The 19,365-nt window shown below is 44.1% G+C and overlaps 2 protein-coding genes across 2 annotated transcripts in view; one reads left to right on the top strand and one right to left on the bottom strand.

Moving 5' to 3' along the window:
* LOC133528573 (probable Rho GTPase-activating protein CG5521) overlaps nt 1-19,365 on the top strand; it is a 49,292-nt gene that overhangs the window by 24,393 nt on the left and 5,534 nt on the right. The window contains exons 21-33 of the mRNA XM_061866006.1: nt 77-244; nt 1,543-1,639; nt 2,290-2,474; nt 8,879-9,037; nt 9,605-9,827; nt 11,192-11,330; nt 11,547-11,655; nt 11,923-12,083; nt 12,557-12,733; nt 13,620-13,746; nt 14,938-15,087; nt 17,148-17,306; nt 18,638-18,884. Of these exons, the coding sequence (XP_061721990.1) occupies nt 77-244; nt 1,543-1,639; nt 2,290-2,474; nt 8,879-9,037; nt 9,605-9,827; nt 11,192-11,330; nt 11,547-11,655; nt 11,923-12,083; nt 12,557-12,733; nt 13,620-13,746; nt 14,938-15,087; nt 17,148-17,306; nt 18,638-18,884 (2,101 nt within the window). The remainder of the gene's footprint in view (nt 1-76; nt 245-1,542; nt 1,640-2,289; nt 2,475-8,878; nt 9,038-9,604; nt 9,828-11,191; nt 11,331-11,546; nt 11,656-11,922; nt 12,084-12,556; nt 12,734-13,619; nt 13,747-14,937; nt 15,088-17,147; nt 17,307-18,637; nt 18,885-19,365) is intronic.
* On the bottom strand, nt 3,656-7,506 carry LOC133528572 (larval cuticle protein 65Ag1-like). Its single transcript, XM_061866005.1, has 3 exons — nt 6,531-7,506; nt 5,802-5,923; nt 3,656-4,436 (listed from the first exon to the last, which is right to left on the bottom strand). Exons 1-3 carry the CDS (start codon nt 6,609-6,611, stop codon nt 4,211-4,213), a joined length of 429 nt encoding a protein of 142 aa, XP_061721989.1. The 5' UTR covers nt 6,612-7,506; the 3' UTR covers nt 3,656-4,210.

The raw sequence follows: 19,365 nt of genomic DNA, 5'->3' as shown, positions 1-19,365 counted from the left end.
TTTAAGTCCTTGATGGTGGCCATTAACTTGTAGGAGTTTCTCCCATTTGACAGAATATTTAATGATATTGTTACAGGAGCACGTGCTAAACATAGTGGTCCGCGTGTGCCGGCGGGAGGGCGCGGCCGCGGCGCGCTGCTGCGGCGCGTGCGCGCTCACCGCCCACGTGTGCCGCCTGCTGGCCGCCCGCCAGCGCTGCCCGCGCCTGCCGGCCATCGTCACCTGCCTGCTGCAGATGCTCATGGTGAGTGTATACATAGTGGTGCGGGTGTTGACCGCCCACGTGTGCCGCCTGCTGGCCGCCCGCCAGCGCTGCCCGCGCCTGCCGGCCATCGTCACCTGCCTGCTGCAGATGCTCATGGTGAGTGTATACATAGTGGTGCGGGTGTTGACCGCCCACGTGTGCCGCCTGCTGGCCGCCCGCCAGCGCTGCCCGCGCCTGCCGGCCATCGTCACCTGCCTGCTGGAGATGCTCATGGTGAGTGTATACATAGTGGTGCGGATATTGACCGCCCACGTGTGCCGCCTGCTGGCCGCCCGCCAGCGCTGCCCGCGCCTGCCGGCCATCGTCACCTGCCTGCTGCAGATGCTCATGGTGAGTGTATACATAGTGGTGCGGATATTGACCGCCCACGTGTGCCGCCTGCTGGCCGCCCGCCAGCGCTGCCCGCGCCTGCCGGCCATCGTCACCTGCCTGCTGCAGATGCTCATGGTGAGTGTATACATAGTGGTGCGGATATTGACCGCCCACGTGTGCCGCCTGCTGGCCGCCCGCCAGCGCTGCCCGCGCCTGCCGGCCATCGTCACCTGCCTGCTGCAGATGCTCATGGTGAGTGTATACATAGTGGTGCGGGTGTTGACCGCCCACGTGTGCCGCCTGCTGGCCGCCCGCCAGCGCTGCCCGCGCCTGCCGGCCATCGTCACCTGCCTGCTGCAGATGCTCATGGTGAGTGTATACATAGTGGTGCGGGTGTTGACCGCCCACGTGTGCCGCCTGCTGGCCGCCCGCCAGCGCTGCCCGCGCCTGCCGGCCATCGTCACCTGCCTGCTGCAGATGCTCATGGTGAGTGTATACATAGTGGTGCGGATATTGACCGCCCACGTGTGCCGCCTGCTGGCCGCCCGCCAGCGCTGCCCGCGCCTGCCGGCCATCGTCACCTGCCTGCTGCAGATGCTCATGGTGAGTGTATACATAGTGGTGCGGATATTGACCGCCCACGTGTGCCGCCTGCTGGCCGCCCGCCAGCGCTGCCCGCGCCTGCCGGCCATCGTCACCTGCCTGCTGCAGATGCTCATGGTGAGTCCGAGTCACGATCTAGCATGATAGAGTTGATTTGACAAGAGGCTTCTGACGCGTCCGTGCGACACGTTCAACAAAATTTTTTTCGCGTCTGACTGAATAATTAGTAAGTTTTCTATAGAGAGATTGGTTGTACATTGATATTATTATTTTAAAATCAGACAATCGAGCAAAAAAATGGAGTATGTCAAATAATTATTTGTATTATTACACCACATCACTCATATAACAATTTGTTTCAGATGAAAAACAAGCACATCGCGAAAGTGGTCAGCGACTGCATACTGGTGTTAGCCGACTACACGGACCGCATAGTTGAAATGTATCCGGGCCTCGCTGGTAAGCTATTCACGTCTCTGTAAAACACAAGTTTATTCAAAAACTCTTCAAATTATAACTCCCTTGAGACTCGAACATTTTACTTACTTACTCCGTCGGCTCAGCGACCCAAAATGAGACTTTGCCTCCGACACAAGACAGCGCCACTTTTCTCGGTCCTGTGCGACCTCTCGCCAATTGTCGACTCGAAGCTCGCGCAGAACATTTTAAACTAATTTAATAATATTTTAAATTATTTTAATCGTATTACTCGCGTATCAGGAATCATCAGGAATGTTCGCCCAAGCGCACACGGGCGAATTTCACGCGATAATGCATAAAAAAATCATGTCGCTAATGAGTCGCGTAAGGTAAAGGCGAAACAGCATTCTGAAAATGATTGCGGACAGATTTAGCTGCCCCATAATCACAGGTCAGATCTACTTTGGCCTATGTCAAGTAGGACTGACTGGCATAACCTTTGTAAATAATATAGCTTATACTCGTAAGTTAATTTTACTAGCCATATATAGACTTCTAGGTCTGAAATAAAGATATATTTAATTTTTTAAATTAATTCCTTTCAATGAACTTGAATGCAGCCTTTTTTCAGTTTTATGCAACTGAACTGCCTAATAAACACACAAAATAAACTTAACTTTTCGTTATAGGTAAAATAATAAAGTGGATCTGCGCATGCTTGGCCCAACTCGCGAGCAGTAGCGGACGCGATTCAGTGAAGCCTTTGGCTGGCTCGCTGCTCCTGTGTCTCGCCGAGTTCGCTGTACGGTGTGGCCCCACGTATCTCATGCAAGAGAAGGAGGGTGACCAGACGCTGTTGCTTATCATATTTAAGGTAAGGTACTATAATAATCGTTATTTTATACAATCGTGATATAATAGAGAGCTTTTCAGTCGAGTACCGTGTTTAAGTAATTAATGAGAATTGGTAAGTATCTCAGTAGACAACAATGTAGTACAAAAGACATAAACGCGCGACACCTCCAGCAGTGAACCTGTTTATGTATTTTCTATTAGAGCAAGATCCCAGAGCCGCCAAACCTTACTTATTTCCTCGTGAATAAAATGTATAGGATAATATAGTGTTAGTATGTACTTTTAATGTCTGCATACTTGCTACATTGGCCCGAAGGCCGTTTTCGGTACAAGGTGCTAAAGGTAGGTAATATTACTAACTTTTGTAATTTGGCCGTAGTAGCCGGTGCGATTATAAAGCCGTTGGCTTGATCGCTGCTATTATATCTTGATGAGTTCGCAGTATGTCCCCACGTATCAGGTAACAAGTAATTTAATCTTTGTGATTAACATATGGTTTTCTGCTTTACAACAACAGGATAAAGTTATATATATATATATATATATATACACCGTGTTTTTATTGAATTTCGTTAACTTCGGGGTATCGGTAAGTACGTTTAAAAAAACTAAATGGCATAGTTAATTTAAAAAAAAAAAATTTTTATGTTTTTTTTTAACTATTTTTATTTTTATTAAAAGTGACTAAATGTTGCATATAGCGTTGTTGTAACATGGGCATTACATTAAACTCAACCAAACAATTGAAAACTGTGACATATCAATGTCATTTCGAACGTCGATCGTCCGAGATAGTACTTACGTTTAGTAGCAAATGTATGAACTCGCGCTAAACACTAATCAATAAGTAAACAGGCCCTAAGGCAAGTGTACACGCTCGTAAGGGCCTTATAAGATAAAAATTAATGATTGATTATCTCCGAAATGGAGTTAATTAGAATATCGGTGTCTTTGAGAAAGTTACTTAATTTAAGCTCAGGAATGCACCCTCGAAATTAACGCAAATCAAAAAAAACACGGTGTATATATATATTATAAAGACGTCGTCCAATAGAATAATTCTTGTAATGTCGGCTTTATGATCATAAGGATAAGGTAGAAAATGAAATTAGTAAGTTAGAACTATCTCCCATCAAGACGTCTTGTGTAATGTGAAAATATCTTAAATTTTAAAAAGTTATGGTCAATAAAACAGGAGTGTAAAATAATAACAAATATATTTAAAAACCTGTACAAAAATAATTACAAAAGCTTATAAAAAACATGAATAGTTAGTAAATTCAGAAGAAAATTAACAACAAAGCAAGAAATAACAATCTGAACGTGTAGTAAAACCTACACATAAATCCTAATTTTCGAAAGACGTTAAGCATTCATATCAAACAATCCTTTGGGATAGAAAAATGGCCTTTGATTCTTATGAATCCAGAAAAACGATCCCTTTTTGTTAAATGTATGTATCGTATGATAGCTATAGGAGTAACAGGCCGCAAAAATAAATGTAATCTTAAATAATTGTAGTTGCAAACATAATACCTTTTGTAGATGGCAACAAGTATGCCAAGGTAAATATTTGACTATGTATTTACCACAAAGCGTACCGTATAAAAATAAAATTATACCCTATTTCAGGTATCAATTTTGTGGCTACAGTATTCCACGGCAATGTTCTTGTAGAGTCGAGTAGACTGACCATTTGTGACCCTTAATGCAACGAGTTAAGCTCTACCAATGGTTAATTTAGTATGTTAGTATTTATTGCTGGTACTGCGGGTACTGTTGCCCCTGCTGCCCCTGCCCCTGGTCGACGTGCTCCTGCGGCTGGAAGCCGTTCTCATCGGCGGTGTAAGTGACGGTGTACACCACGCCGTCGGGCGCAGTGTACTTGTAGCTGCCCTGCACCTCGATGGCCTTGTGGTCTTCGCTGATCTGCTTCAGCTGGCCTTGCTCTTGGCGGGAGGTGCCGTCACTTGTCTCGAACCTGTATAGATAAGATAAAGATGATAATAAAGTAAGCATATTACAATGCGCTTATGAACGTCAAATAAAGCTACACCGGCTCTAACCCTACACCTCTGACCCGAGAAGGTTTAAATCACCCCTCAATTGGAAGGGGACCTGAAACCGAAGTATCAATATCATTTCACCACACCACAAAGGCCCTCTTGACTGTTCATAAACGAATGAGAAAGTTGCATTTTAGCCACATGTGAGAAAAAGTTATCCGATGCAAATTTTGAGATATTTCCTTATGTGCCAACATGGTAGAATTGACCTTTAAATGATTATTTTGAATGATAATATTTTTATAACGTTCATTTAGATTAGATTGGGTTGATTTTTTTGGTATTTCATAGTTAGTATTTCCTTCGCGTTGGTGTGGTGAAAAATGTTGTGTTTCACTCGGAGGCAACATTTGTTTAACACTCGTGCCTTGAAACCCTCGCAACGCTCAACATTCCACTTCTCGAACCACTCGGTATGCTTGGTTTAATTTTGGAATCTTTCGCTTGCTCGGGTATCAATTTTAGCACGAGCGGTTAAACAACAACTTTGCCCCCTTGTAAAACAACTAACTATTCTTTGTGTGACAGCGAAATTGAAATTAGAAAGTTAAAATTCCAACAACTCAAAATGATGCATGCAAGCTGAATAGTGTTTTTCATCGATTTTGAATTTTCTTTAGAAATATTTAGGTACTAGCATTCGTGCGATTATTGTATTGACTACAAGAATCACTAGTGATTGCTTTTTAAAAACCTAATGTATACAAGTTAAAGAGCCAATTTTGTTCTAAGAATTCCTTAATTATCTAACACCGAATATTATGATTGTGAAAGTTTGATCCAAAGGTTGTCCCCTTTATACTAAAAACTGCTTAAATGTTTTGTGTCAAATTTCATCCAAACCTATGATCAAACCGAGGACATTTTCATTTTATCCATGAATTCATCCCCTTAGATGTGGAATAGGGTTTAAAATTTGCATGGAAGTACTAAAAGAGATTGCATGGAAGTACTAAAAGGGAACACCGCTGTGGTCGGTGGATTCTCCGGCCTGCAGCTGCGGTGCGGAAGCCCAAACCATCCAGCACATAATTCAAGACTGCCCTGTAACGCGTTATGTCGCCGGTCCTCCCGAAGACCTGATCACCCTGAGCGACGAAGCCATGAAGTGTGTAGACATTTAATTAATTATATTGTCTCTATTTTTACGATATGTATGCCATACGATTAAATAAAATAACTAAAAGAGATAAAGGGCATGGTAATTTAATTTACACGGCCGTTGTCGCGGACAGAGGCTAGGACTAAACAGTTACAAGTAAATATATGTCGAAACTTACTCGAAGTGGTACCCTTCGGGACCTACGATGGCGTCCTGCCTGAGGATCTCCACAGGAGGCTGTTGGTCTTGGTGTTGCGGCGCTGCGAGAGCCACAGCGAACAGGGCGAGGGCGACGATTGCCTGAAAACGCATCGATGACACGGTTAACTGATCTTTAATAAAATTAGGTCTACTAATGTACAGTATATAGTGTTGGGAAAAAACCTCTATGGTCTTATAGAATGATTGGGATCTTCAATCTACCTCCCTGTGTATTCAACGACTACGACCGATTACGCGGAACCGTCAGTAAACGTGAATGAGACACCTGAAGAAAGCCCCTAAGAAATTATTGGGCACACATTCCAGTTATTAAACGTCAAAAAGTATGTGGCTGCATTTATACCCAATATTAAAACAATTACAATGTAGATATAGTAACGGCAGACAACCGTTTGGTAAGTACAGTCACGTCTGAAAATATCGGTACGAAAAATGTGCCAAAGATATGTATACACTACCTTAATATATGGGCAATAAAGTCGTGTATACATATTTTTGGCACTTCTTTTTGTATCGATATTTTCAGACGTGACCGTAGGAGTAATTACTAAATTAACTGTTTTAAGAGTCCCAACAGCAAAACAATGCAATCACAAATATTTTGATTAGAGATAGAGATAGTACAAAGGAACTTCGTGTTATTCAACATTAGCCTAACAATGCAAACAAATTTGACGTAACTTACGTATTTATGCATTTTAAATTTAAAAGCTTGTTTTACTAAAAAGTAAACTATTGCTGCTGGAGCTGTTTGCAAACTGTGCATATTTCTACCGATTCCCCGTTTATAAATGCAATAAGATTGATGTCAAAACCGCGCGTATTGTGGTGCCACAGACTACCACACACAGACTCTGTCATAAAACAATTTAGATACGTAGACTGCCATAAGGGCTCTTTTACTATTTCCAGGTGGATCTAGCCTGGTCCAGTCTTATTGACAGAATAAGACTGATGTGTGCAAGAACATGAAATCAGACCTTTACGTTATATACATATACACCGTGTTTTTATTGAATTCCGTTAACTTCGGGGTATCGGTAAGTTTAAGGAAACTAAATGGCATAGTTAATTTAAAAAAAATATATTGTTATTCTTTTAACTATTTTTATTTTTATAAAAAGTAACTAAATGTTGCATATAGCGTTGTTGTAACACGGGCATTACGTTTAACTCAACCAAACAATTGAAAACTGTGACATATCAATGTCATTTCGAACATCGATCGTCCGAGATAGTACTTACGTTTAGTAGCAAATGTATGAACTCGCACTAAACACTAATCAATATGTAAACAGGCCCTAAGGCAAGTGTACATGCTCGTAAGGGCCTTATAAGATAAAAATGAATGATTGATTATCTCCGAAATGGGGTTAATTAGAATACCGGTGTCTTTGAGAAAGTTACTTAATTTAAGCTCAGGAATGCACCCTCGAAATTAACGGAAATAAAAAAACACTGTGTATAACGGATATATGGATATGGATTCCTTATTGTCCGAAATAAATGAATTTCATTTATTTCATTTTTTATTACTTTGAAATACTTGACCACGAGCCGAACTACTTAGTTACGTCCGACACCATTTTATACTACAGTTACCCATCGTCATCCATATCACTCTGTTTGTATTGTTATTTGCAATTTTCGTTAGTAACATTCGTAAACATGGACGCAAATATAATAAACGTGCGCGATCTCATACTAAATCAGCTCAATCTGACCACGAATCGTCTTGTCTACGCCGTCTAGTATGTATGCAAGTGATCTGTGTATGGTGCTAATGAATGAAGACGAATGGCCCACAAAGTTGGTGCTAAAACTTTCTTACATAACGATTGTATAGTTCGTGTCATCCACGATGACGCGCAGGTTTGTCAAATCTAACCTTTAATAACGTTACAATACGAGTCAAGGCAGGCATCTTCGTGAATGACACGATCTACACATCCTTCAGCCATTGTTTAGCGGATGCTCGCTAGCTAGGTGCAGCTTTTCGCAATTATGTTGTGATATTCTTCCAATGAGACTTAGTTGGAAAGTTTATTAACTTATTTGTTTTACCTCTATTTAAAAAGTTTTATCTAAATGTGTAGTTAATGCATTTTTGATACCATCCAATGTATTGTTTGACATGATGTAATGCACGGTTATGTTCTTCATCGCAAGGTTTGTTTGCACAAACAAATCATACTGTGTATTACATAAACTACGGCCGTAAGTTGTATTTTAGTACCAATATCTATACCGTTACAATAGTAAGATAAGGAATTTTTGACATAATTATTATTGAATTGAATCGTGTATTACGACAAGCCGTTTAAAGTAAAATTTTGGTTAGAAGTATAATTTTTGACACAAAAAAGTATATAGGTAGAAATTACGGGTGACTAAGTATAACTCTCATGTTTTAGAATGTTAATAATTTGTATCTAGTGTAGTCCTTAAGGTTATTATATAATTCATAATTTTGTATTGCATGAAAGTGAGTACAAAAGGTGTTAGTATTTACAAAAGTTCCTCACAATCTGCCGAGATCCAGCACGCAATATATATCTTATTGTACTAGTACCTATATCGAAGACTACGAACTAAATTAATTTAGCTATATCTAGTCATGAAATTATTAAAAACATGCTACTACAAACCTTTATACGACAAATATTCTTGCAGGGAGTAAAATTGCTTGTTCATAAGCCATTCATGTAATTTTCTAAGGAAGAGTGGTTGTGGACATTCTCTTATTTCTATCGGAATGTTGTTATACACTTTTAATGCCATGCAGTAACAATTCCTGCTGCATAATTTAGATTTTACTTTAGGCAGCACAAGTTTGGTAGGGTACCAGTATTAAAACTACATACACTCTTTAACTGTGTGAATAGTTCTGGATATGTTTTTACAATATACATATTATAGTTCGTCGTAAACCAACCTTAATATTAAGTTAAGCTTCGAATATGTTTATACCATATATGTCAAGGTTTATAGTTGTATATCTATCTATTGGGAAGCAATTTATATTGTTCTCAGGTGCTATACGCAGTGATGAGAGGAGCCAACACCGATATAGAAGGTCTGTCATTACCTGTGGACGAGGACTTTGACCCCAACATCCAACCTGGACAAGACAATCTAGGCCAGAAAACGGCTCCTGCTTCCACCATAGATGTGAAGCTGTGGGCGCAGACGGTAAGCATTCATTCTCGTATCATATGTTTTTCATACGTGGAAATACTGGAAATAATCCTTACCCACCGTATTTTCATAGAAACGTTCGTATCTGTCATGCTACTTCAGGCAGCCTCAGTACTTTTGCACTGAGACTGGCTGACATAGTAAAAAAAGTTCGGACGCTTCCGTGAAAATACGATAGAAACGGGCTATTCACAACATTTGTTATTTTTTTGATATTTTATAGGTGTTAAGAAACTCATACATAGTGGATTTATTTTTACAGTTGCCTTCTAAACTTCGAAAAATAGGTAACAATGGCATGTAATTCTATAGATGGCAAAATATAATTTGTACCGATATACATGTCGTTGGAGAAATCGGTGCAAATTATATTTCGTCAACTATATATACTTAATAACTCGACGTTAGCTGTGGAAAGGCCCCTTTTTGAAACTACAGCAATACAAGGATAAAGGTGATATTTTGATATCAACTATTTACTTTTGGCAGATGAGGGGTTAAGGTTTCTTTAGACACCTCTTCCAAAGAAAAACTGTAAACCTAAGCGGTTTTTTCCCACAGATCTGCACGCAACTAGTGCTGTTCCTCGGCCACTGGCCTCTGTGGAGCAGCTGCCAGCTCTCGTGCGGCGTGGGCGAGCAGCACGACAGCTCGCCGCCGCTCGGGCCCGAGCTGGGCGCCGCCGTGCTGTCCGCGCCGCACATCCAGCTGCTGCGGCTCAGCGACGCCACGCTCGCCTCGCTGGTCGAGCTGCCGGCGCTGCCGCCGCCTCCGCCCGCGCCCGGTCAGTATGACATCCTTAGATTACAGGAGGCCCTACAGCTAATTTTCAGGAAAGGGATATTACAGCGTGCAGTTAAAAACAACAGCACCGTCAAAACACGGTAATTAAGGTTTGAAATATACAGTGGCTTGTTGCTAGCAAGAAAGTCCAGGCAATAGCAAGTAGTGTAATATTTTCCAAAAAGCCGTGTTACTACAAGACACTATGTAAGTTTGGTTAGGTTAAACCATACCTAGAAGTATTTTTTTACGATACAGGAGGCAAACGAGCAGACGAATCACCTGATGATTACCGCCGCCCATGAACAACTACTACACCAGAGGGGTTGTAAGTGCATTGCCGGCCTTTAAGATGGGAGTACGCTCTTTTCTTGAAGGTTTGAAGGTCGTATCGGTCCGTAAATACCGCAGGCGACAGTTCATTCCACAGTTTAGCCGTGCGAAGCAGGAAGTTTCTGGAGGAACGCACATCTGCATCTAAGTGGTGAGGATCTACAACACAAACTTGCTAAAAACTTGATCTTGATAATCTTGGTGTATTGATTGATCCTGATATTTAACTTTGATACTGACACGATTAGGTTTGATATTCACACGGCTATGGTGTCACAGCTCCTGGTCACGTTGCGGCGACACGTGGCGCGATCCAGGGTTAACTTGTGCACTGATTCAAATCCGGTTCGAAGGACCATAAAGATGTACGGGATGCTTCCCGCACAGACTTAAGATGATATAGTTGATAATGATAATTGATAACACTGCAGTTTCCACCGATATAACGATTTATTGATAATATGATAAAAATGATACAATTATTGAATACACTCCGCGGCGGTCGGGCATGTACTGTCTCATATAGGTAAAATAAATGCTGACTGACGGAAAGTGCTGATGAGCGAAATGTTAATCCTTGTACGGACCGTACAGAAATGTTGTGAGACTTTCGGAGAGATTGAGTAATTTTCAAGAGCGGTATGAAGAATTACCTCTAATAAACTGTGTTTTTATATGCCAGATGATAAAATGATAGTTGGATTGAGCAAATTGTGCCGCGCGGCTTAGGAATTTTCTCCCGCGGACGCTGCGGCTCAGCATCGGGGCTCATGAATCCCACATTCATGAGCCCCGATGCTGAGGTTTTCTTCAAAAAGGAAACCTTTTAAAGGGTCGGCAACGCGCATTTTTCACTCCTGGAATTGCAGGCCTCCATAGGCAACGGTGGACGCCTACCATTAAACGGGTCATATACTTGTTTGCCACCGACGTGGTATTAAAAAAAAGTTATTCAAACCAAATGTCATTTTATTATACGGAATATAAATTCAGAACCGACTTATTTTTTTAATTGATTTTTTCCTTATTCAGGTCTAGCGACATCAGATCGTCAGGTGCGCGTTCTACTCCGCGACATCGCGGGAAAGGCGTGCTGGGACGCCTCAGCATTGTACTACGATCCTACCTACAGCGCGGAACAAGAACCCGAACCGTTGCCTTTACCTGAGAGGTAACTTGATCCTACTGTAAAACTACCTAAAGCGTGTCACAGAAACGAGTTAAAACTAAACATAGACTCTTATTATTTTGCATAAACAGTTAAATGAATGATTATTTCTTTCTCCTGCCACACTTATTTTTTTCTTAAGCCCCCTTGTCTTATTCAGTCATTGAACGAAAATAAAATATGTTTAGTGGAGTCATAAAGTAATGTGTCCTTTCACAGCGTGGAGAGTCCGCGGGATAACACGTTGTCATCATTGCCGCCGCCGTTACCGCCGGATCTACTGCCAGACTACCAGAACTGTCCGCCAGATAAACACCAGTTGGATCATGTATGTAAAATGGTTTTATTTGCACTGTTTTGTGTTAATTTTATTTTATAAGCGAATCAGTTACGGTAAAAACCAATTTTTCAGTTTAAACGTAAGATTCGAACCCTTCGAATGCAACGCCTATCGTATACCCGCGTAATCATGAATCACGTTTTATGTAGCTGTAGCCACGCGCGTCAGGTGACGATGGTCCCAATGGTCTAAACTTTTGAATTTTTACCAAGCAAACATGTATATTGCGGCAATAATTTGTAATTTTTACAACAGGTGTTGGCGTATATCGGTCACACATCACCAGAAGTAGTAGACGGTCGAAGGCTGGACGAGGCGGGGCCGTCTCCGCTGCCTCCGGGAGCCGAAGACGAACTGGTGGCCGCGCTGGTCGCGCACCGGAACGCCGAGCGTCACTACCTCGCCTCTAGAGACAGGTTTGTTACTATTTGATTTCGTGACCAGGATAGTTGACTTTGATATTACATAGACTGGACAGAGCTGCCCCTTCACAGCTATCTCCAGGAGCCGAAGACGAACTGGTGGTCGCCTGCCAGAACGCCGAACGGCACTACTACTCCACTAGTGACAGGTTTATTACAATTGGTGCCGTGACCAGGATAGTTGACTTCGATATTACGTAGACTGGACTGAGCTGTTCCTTCCTTCTGATTGCAACGACATGTCGAGCTTCTTTTACTATTACTGTCGTGAGTCGGTGCAGAAGGTGTTACCGCGTTTTTCTAGCGTCAGAACTTAAGAGAGCTACTATCTGGGAGAGACTCAAACCCGACTAAAACAAAACAATAGGAGGTTACTAATACCCAGCATTCTATAAGCGTCTTTTAATCTTATACAGTTAGAGTTGAAGAATACAGAATTTTGGTTTTAATTCGAATGTTTTTTCCAGTGACGAGGAGCTAGAAATACCGGAGAGAACCGACAGCGGATCGGCGGGCCCGTTCTCGCAATGCCGGCTGCTACTGGCGCAGTTGGGCACGCTGGCGCCGTCGAGGCGCGCGCACGCTCAGCTGCTTCGCCGCTCTGAGCGCCTGCTGCGAGAACTGCGGAATTTGGACGCGCAGAGGTACGAAGTTACTGGGAAAATAATTGATATTTTCGTTGTCTCGTATTTTCTCCCCAAAAAATGTTTCGGAGTGTAGCTTTTTGTATGAGATAAAATTAAGTTTATAATTTTTCTCACGGGAAATGTAATCTAAGAGTTAAAAAGAGATGCAATAGCACTCGACCTTTATTATTCCTTTGATAAAATACAGAAAAATAAGCGGAGTGGTCCAAACAACAGAGCGAGAAAAAGAAGAAGAATTTCGACCCGACTACGTAAATAAGTTCGAAGAAATATTTTTGTCAAGTTTAAATATGTTAAATGGCTGCTGTCAGCTCTTTATTTGCAGCATTATAAATTGCAGTTCAATTTCTTAACTAGGTACTAAGTACTACTTGATCTCTTAACCCTAAAGCATAAGGGTGTCAGAAATTATACGAAAACTGAACTCTATCACTTTGAAACAAAGTTCAAAATCATGTGGGAAATATACTATAAAGGCTTAAAATAAATAAAGTTTTATTTTCAGGCAACACGTACAGTTGTACACCTATATCAAACTATTAATAGAAGTGCATAAAAGTAAAACAATTAAAGTAGATAAATTACTATTTATTGTTCCTGTTTTGATGCACGGAAAGCCAGTGCCTAACATATTACAAGTAAAGATGCTGTACACCAACGTGAGGATGGTGTTATGCAAGCGGCGCATTCCCTCCCAGAAGTAAGCAATGCGCACGCGTACCAATGCGAAGAATTGTTTTTCTTGTTTCATATGGGCTTGTTAGAGGGGGAGAAAGAAAAGTAGAGGAAGTAAGCTAGGAACATGAAAAATGTTCTAAATTTACTTTCTGTACCATTCTCAACCAAATTACCTTATGTACTCAAATGTAAAATATTCATACAGGTGTCGAGAGACTCACAAGGTAGCGGTGATTTACGTGGGAAAAGGGCAGGAGACTCGCAACGAAATTTTATCGAACCGCTGCGGCAGCCCCGCCTACGAGGCCTTCCTGGCTGCCTTAGCGTGGGAGGTATGTTTTCTTGACTTGGAACTGTGAGAAATAAAATGAGGGTTATGTGTCTACGAAGCTTGTAGACTCGGGTTTAAATCCCAGTAACTACTTATATTTTTGTGGTGAGCACGAATTCTTGAGTTATTGATGTAGTCTATCCTCCTAAGGCGCATTAGGTCCTACCTACTATAAGTTTGATAATTAGATTTAGATTTATTTATTTCATGTTATAGATTACATTATAAATTGCTGGCAAGTCAATCTACAAGAATTCATATCATGATCGTCAAAATAGATATACAAAAACATAATAAATTAAATATCAATTCAAAAATTGAATAATTACAGGATACAACGATTTCAGAATAATGTCAAGATAGTATCTCCTGTAGAGGATCCTCAAAATCATTGTTCATAAATTCACTAACAGAATACAACGATCATAATAAGTAAGTCCTAGCACACGAGCGTTTTTTTGAGTAAGGCCATACGGCGGGGAAGAGTTCTCTGTCGTCCCGTTGAATGGACATTTATACCCTCAACATGAACGCATTTGAAGTCTGATGCATTGTTTCTAACGAACAAAATTATTTCAAAAATATATTATGAGATGTTCTACAAACAGATCCCACACGAGTGTCTTTCACTCCGGCCAGAATACATAGTTTTGCATCTGTTCAGTTTCCCCATATTATTGTCCCGAGATATAAGTGCAAAAGCGCAGTGCAAAAACGGCACCACTTAATCTAGCACAGAGTTTATCCACGTGACTTCTATAATATTATATTCGCTGAAATTTATATTATTATTAATTGGAATAGAGTTTCATTTGTTTTGTTTCCTTAAATTTTCGGACAAAACTGAATCAACTTTATATCTTACATCGTGGGTTTAAATTTCACTGGCAATTTTTTTGTTGTTGCATCCCAGCAAAAAAATTGCCAGTGAAATTTAGCCTTAGGACGTTATACATTTTATAATATTTATTATACGTATGATGAATTAGACGGTCCAAGCAAGCACGTAGAGTAAGTTCACAAATGACGATCGTTTATAGAAGACGTCAAACGAGATTTAAATAACGCATAGAAATATCACTTCACTGTTCGTTCCATCTATCTTCCCGATACATTTTTATTTTTATCAATGTACGATTGTCGTCTATGTGCTGGACACACGGGGCACTAAACCGGTGTCGTGTCTGTGCAGGTGGAGCTGGAGAGCCACGTGGGCTTCACGGGCGGGCTGCGCGGCGGCGGTGGCGCCACGGCGCCCTACGTGGCCACGCTCACGCTCGAGGCGCTCTTCCACGTCGCCACGCGCATGCCCGCCGACACGCCCGACGCTATACTCAACAAGGTGAGGTGTAGTACAGGTACAGGGAGGAGACACGGCGCCCTACGTGGCCACGCTCACGCTCGAGGCGCTCTTCCACGTCGCCACGCGCATGCCCGCCGACACGCCCGACGCTATACTCAACAAGGTGAGGTGTAGTACAGGTACAGGGGGAGACACGGCGCCCTACGTGGCCACGCTCACGCTCAAGGCGCTCTTCCACGTCGCCACGCGCATGCCCGCCGACACGCCCGACGCTATACTCAACAAGGTGAGGTGTAGTACAGGTACAGGGAGGAGACACGGCGCCCTACGTGGCCACGCTCACGCTCGAGGCGCTCTTCCACGTCGCCACGCGCATGCCCGCCGACACGCCCGACGCTATACTCAACAAGGTGAGGTGTAGTACAGGTACAGGGAGGAGACACGGCGCCCTACGTGGCCACGCTCACGCTCGAGGCGCTCTTCCACGTCGCCACGCGCATGCCCGCCGACACGCCCGACGCTATACTCAACAAGGTGAGGTGTAGTACAGGTACAGGGGGAGACACGGCGCCCTACGTGGCCACGCTCACGCTCAAGGCGCTCTTCCACGTCGCCACGCGCATGCCCGCCGACACGCCCGACGCTATACTCAACAAGGTGAGGTGTAGTACAGGTACAGGGAGGAGACACGGCGCCCTACGTGGCCACGCTCACGCTCGAGGCGCTCTTCCACGTCGCCACGCGCATGCCCGCCGACACGCCCGACGCTATACTCAACAAGGTGAGGTGTAGTACAGGTACAGGGAGGAGACACGGCGCCCTACGTGGCCACGCTCACGCTCGAGGCGCTCTTCCACGTCGCCACGCGCATGCCCGCCGACACGCCCGACGCTATACTCAACAAGGTGAGGTGTAGTACAGGTACAGGGAGGAGACACGGCGCCCTACGTGGCCACGCTCACGCTCGAGGCGCTCTTCCACGTCGCCACGCGCATGCCCGCCGACACGCCCGACGCTATACTCAACAAGGTGAGGTGTAGTACAGGTACAGGGAGGAGACACGGCGCCCTACGTGGCCACGCTCACGCTCGAGGCGCTCTTCCACGTCGCCACGCGCATGCCCGCCGACACGCCCGACGCTATACTCAACAAGGTGAGGTGTAGTACAGGTACAGGGGGAGACACGGCGCCCTACGTGGCCACGCTCACGCTCAAGGCGCTCTTCCACGTCGCCACGCGCATGCCCGCCGACACGCCCGACGCTATACTCAACAAGGTGAGGTGTAGTACAGGTACAGGGAGGAGACACGGCGCCCTACGTGGCCACGCTCACGCTCGAGGCGCTCTTCCACGTCGCCACGCGCATGCCCGCCGACACGCCCGACGCTATACTCAACAAGGTGAGGTGTAGTACAGGTACAGGGAGGAGACACGGCGCCCTACGTGGCCACGCTCACGCTCGAGGCGCTCTTCCACGTCGCCACGCGCATGCCCGCCGACACGCCCGACGCTATACTCAACAAGGTGAGGTGTAGTACAGGTACAGGGGGAGACACGGCGCCCTACGTGGCCACGCTCACGCTCAAGGCGCTCTTCCACGTCGCCACGCGCATGCCCGCCGACACGCCCGACGCTATACTCAACAAGGTGAGGTGTAGTACAGGTACAGGGAGGAGACACGGCGCCCTACGTGGCCACGCTCACGCTCGAGGCGCTCTTCCACGTCGCCACGCGCATGCCCGCCGACACGCCCGACGCTATACTCAACAAGGTGAGGTGTAGTACAGGTACAGGGAGGAGACACGGCGCCCTACGTGGCCACGCTCACGCTCGAGGCGCTCTTCCACGTCGCCACGCGCATGCCCGCTGCCGGCCCTCGGGTTACTGTTGATCTATTTGGGATTAATTTACATTGTGTATTAAACAAGTAAATTAGCCTAAGTGGATCAGCAATTAAAGTTCGAATATGTGCACCTCTCTCTAATTGAGGCTGAAAGTTTTACCTCCTTATTCACACTGGATTGAACACGAATACATACAGTTGTAATGATCATTTATGATTGATTACATAAGAATTTAATGTTTTGTTTTTATTTTAGACACGGCATCTCGGCAACGACGAGGTCCACGTAGTGTGGAGCGAGCATTGGCGAGCTTACAAGAGAGACACGCTGCCCACTCAGTTCTGCGACGTGTTGATCGTGCTGTACCCGCTGTCGGCCGGCTTGCTGCGGGTCACCGTCTCGAGGAAGCCTTCAGTAAGTACTGGCAACCTTACCGTCGGTGGATCTTATGTCGTTACAATAAGGTTCAGTTTAGTGGCGAGCTGGCAAGAGAAACACGCTGCCCACTCAGTTCTGCGACGTGCTGATCGTGCTGTACCCGCTGTCGCTGCGGGTCACCGTCTCGAGGAAGCCTTCAGTAAGTTTTAACAGTAACACTTGCTGTTGGTGAACTTCATGTCTTTATAATAAGGTTCACGAATCAGTTAACAGCGTAAACGGTTACTATTTTGAAGTTTAGTAAAGTTGTGAAAAAGCTAGAAAAGCCTTTGTCGGAAGCTTGTGAAAAATACAAGTATAAGGAAAAAATGTAGGTGAAGCGGGTGATTGAAGACGATAAATAGTTAAGGTGACTGATATGCATCATTTAGTTTTTTTTTTAATACCACGACGGTTGCAAACAAGCATACGGCCCGCCTGATGGTAAGCAGTCACCGCAGCCTATGGACGCCTGCAACTCCAGAGGTGTTACATGCGCGTTGCCGACCCTTTAAAAACTTTTTTGAAGAACCCTATACTGTAAACCTTTGAGAAAACCTCGGAAGGGAGCTCATTCCACAGCCGGAGCGTCCGCGGGAGGAAATTCCTCTTGAACCGCACAGTATGCGACCATTATTTTGCCCGAAAGTTAAATTCAGTATCGTTTGCAGTTAAAATTGAGCTGTGAGTTAGCTTTCGCGCTGCACTAACCACGGTCGGCCGGTTCACGTCGAAATAAAGTATAATTTATGTTAACAACTATACTTACAACATACTGATAAATATACTCGGTATATCGATTTAAATGTGTATTTACAATGAAATGAAAGTTGAAAATATATATACAAGGTGCCCGTGAGCATTGCGAGAGATTTTAACGGTGCATTCCTGGTAATATTTAGAAACTAAAATGTCATATAAAATTTTCTGGATTAGGCCTAGTATCAGAGATAATTAAATGTTTTTCGAAATCAGTATTTCGCCATAAGTCGGTACAAAACACATTTTTGACTGCGGTATTGTCACTTTGAGGTCTAGTCTGGACATACCTATTGATTAACATCGAAAAATTAAAAAAATGTATTCTAGAGGCTACCCCCAAATAAAAGAAATCTTTTTAGTAAATTTTAGGGTATGTGTTTATCAATAACAATTACGTTTTATGTACAAGAGTGTTCAAATAAGGGGAAAAAAAAAACAAAAAAAAATATTTTTTTTGTCGAATTTCACAAAAAGTCATATAACATTTTTTGCTTCCGTTGCCATCAGGAATGCACCGTTTAAAATGTCTCGCAATGCTCACGGGCACCTTGTATATGTGGTGGCAGGTGGCGGTGTTCGGGCCGCTGTGGGAGGAGGGCCTGGTGAGCGTGGAGTGCGGCGCGGCGCTGGTGCGCGGCGCGGCAGCGGCGGGCGGGCGCGCCGTGCGGGCCACCATGCCGCTCTACCAGCACGCCTACTCCGAGCGCGCGCGCAGCCTGCAGCAGCTCGTGCAGCACCACACGCAGCCCGCCACCTTCGAGCACTTCGTGGAGCGCGTGCGGGACCCGGTGCCCGCCGTCACCCAGCCGCAAGGTGGGCTATACTTGTCTAGTGTGTGGTTACTCATACAACTAGTCCGGTGCCATACACAGTCGGCTGCGTTCGAGTGCTTCGTGGAGCGAGTGCGCGAGCCGGTGCCCGTTGACACATAGCTACAATGTGAGTTAGCGACGGCTGCGGCAAATCATTTGTTATCATTTAAATGTTCGCTAAATTGTGTTGTATCTTGGGAAGTTTCATAGTTTTCGGTTAGGTGATGTTGATCGGACTGTTGATCGCGGTTAGTGAAACTGAGCTTTAGAGCGTGCAGTCACCGTGCTGTTGTATTTACACCTACTTTGAACGAGTCAGTTTACAAAAACTAGGGAAACATCATATAAACCGGCTATATTTGAGCGCTTCGTGGAGTGAATGCGTGAGCTCGTGGCTGTTGTGAGACAGCAACTAAGTGTGCTAGTTAAAAAGCGAATTTATTTTTTTTGATACAAAATTTGTATTTGCCCTATTTCGTTTG

The sequence above is a fragment of the Cydia pomonella genome, chromosome 19 (genome assembly GCF_033807575.1).
Source record: "Cydia pomonella isolate Wapato2018A chromosome 19, ilCydPomo1, whole genome shotgun sequence".
NCBI classification, from domain to species: Eukaryota; Metazoa; Arthropoda; class Insecta; order Lepidoptera; family Tortricidae; genus Cydia; species Cydia pomonella.
The sequence above is the reverse complement of the archived record's forward strand: the minus strand, read 5'-3'. Positions and strand labels throughout refer to the sequence as shown.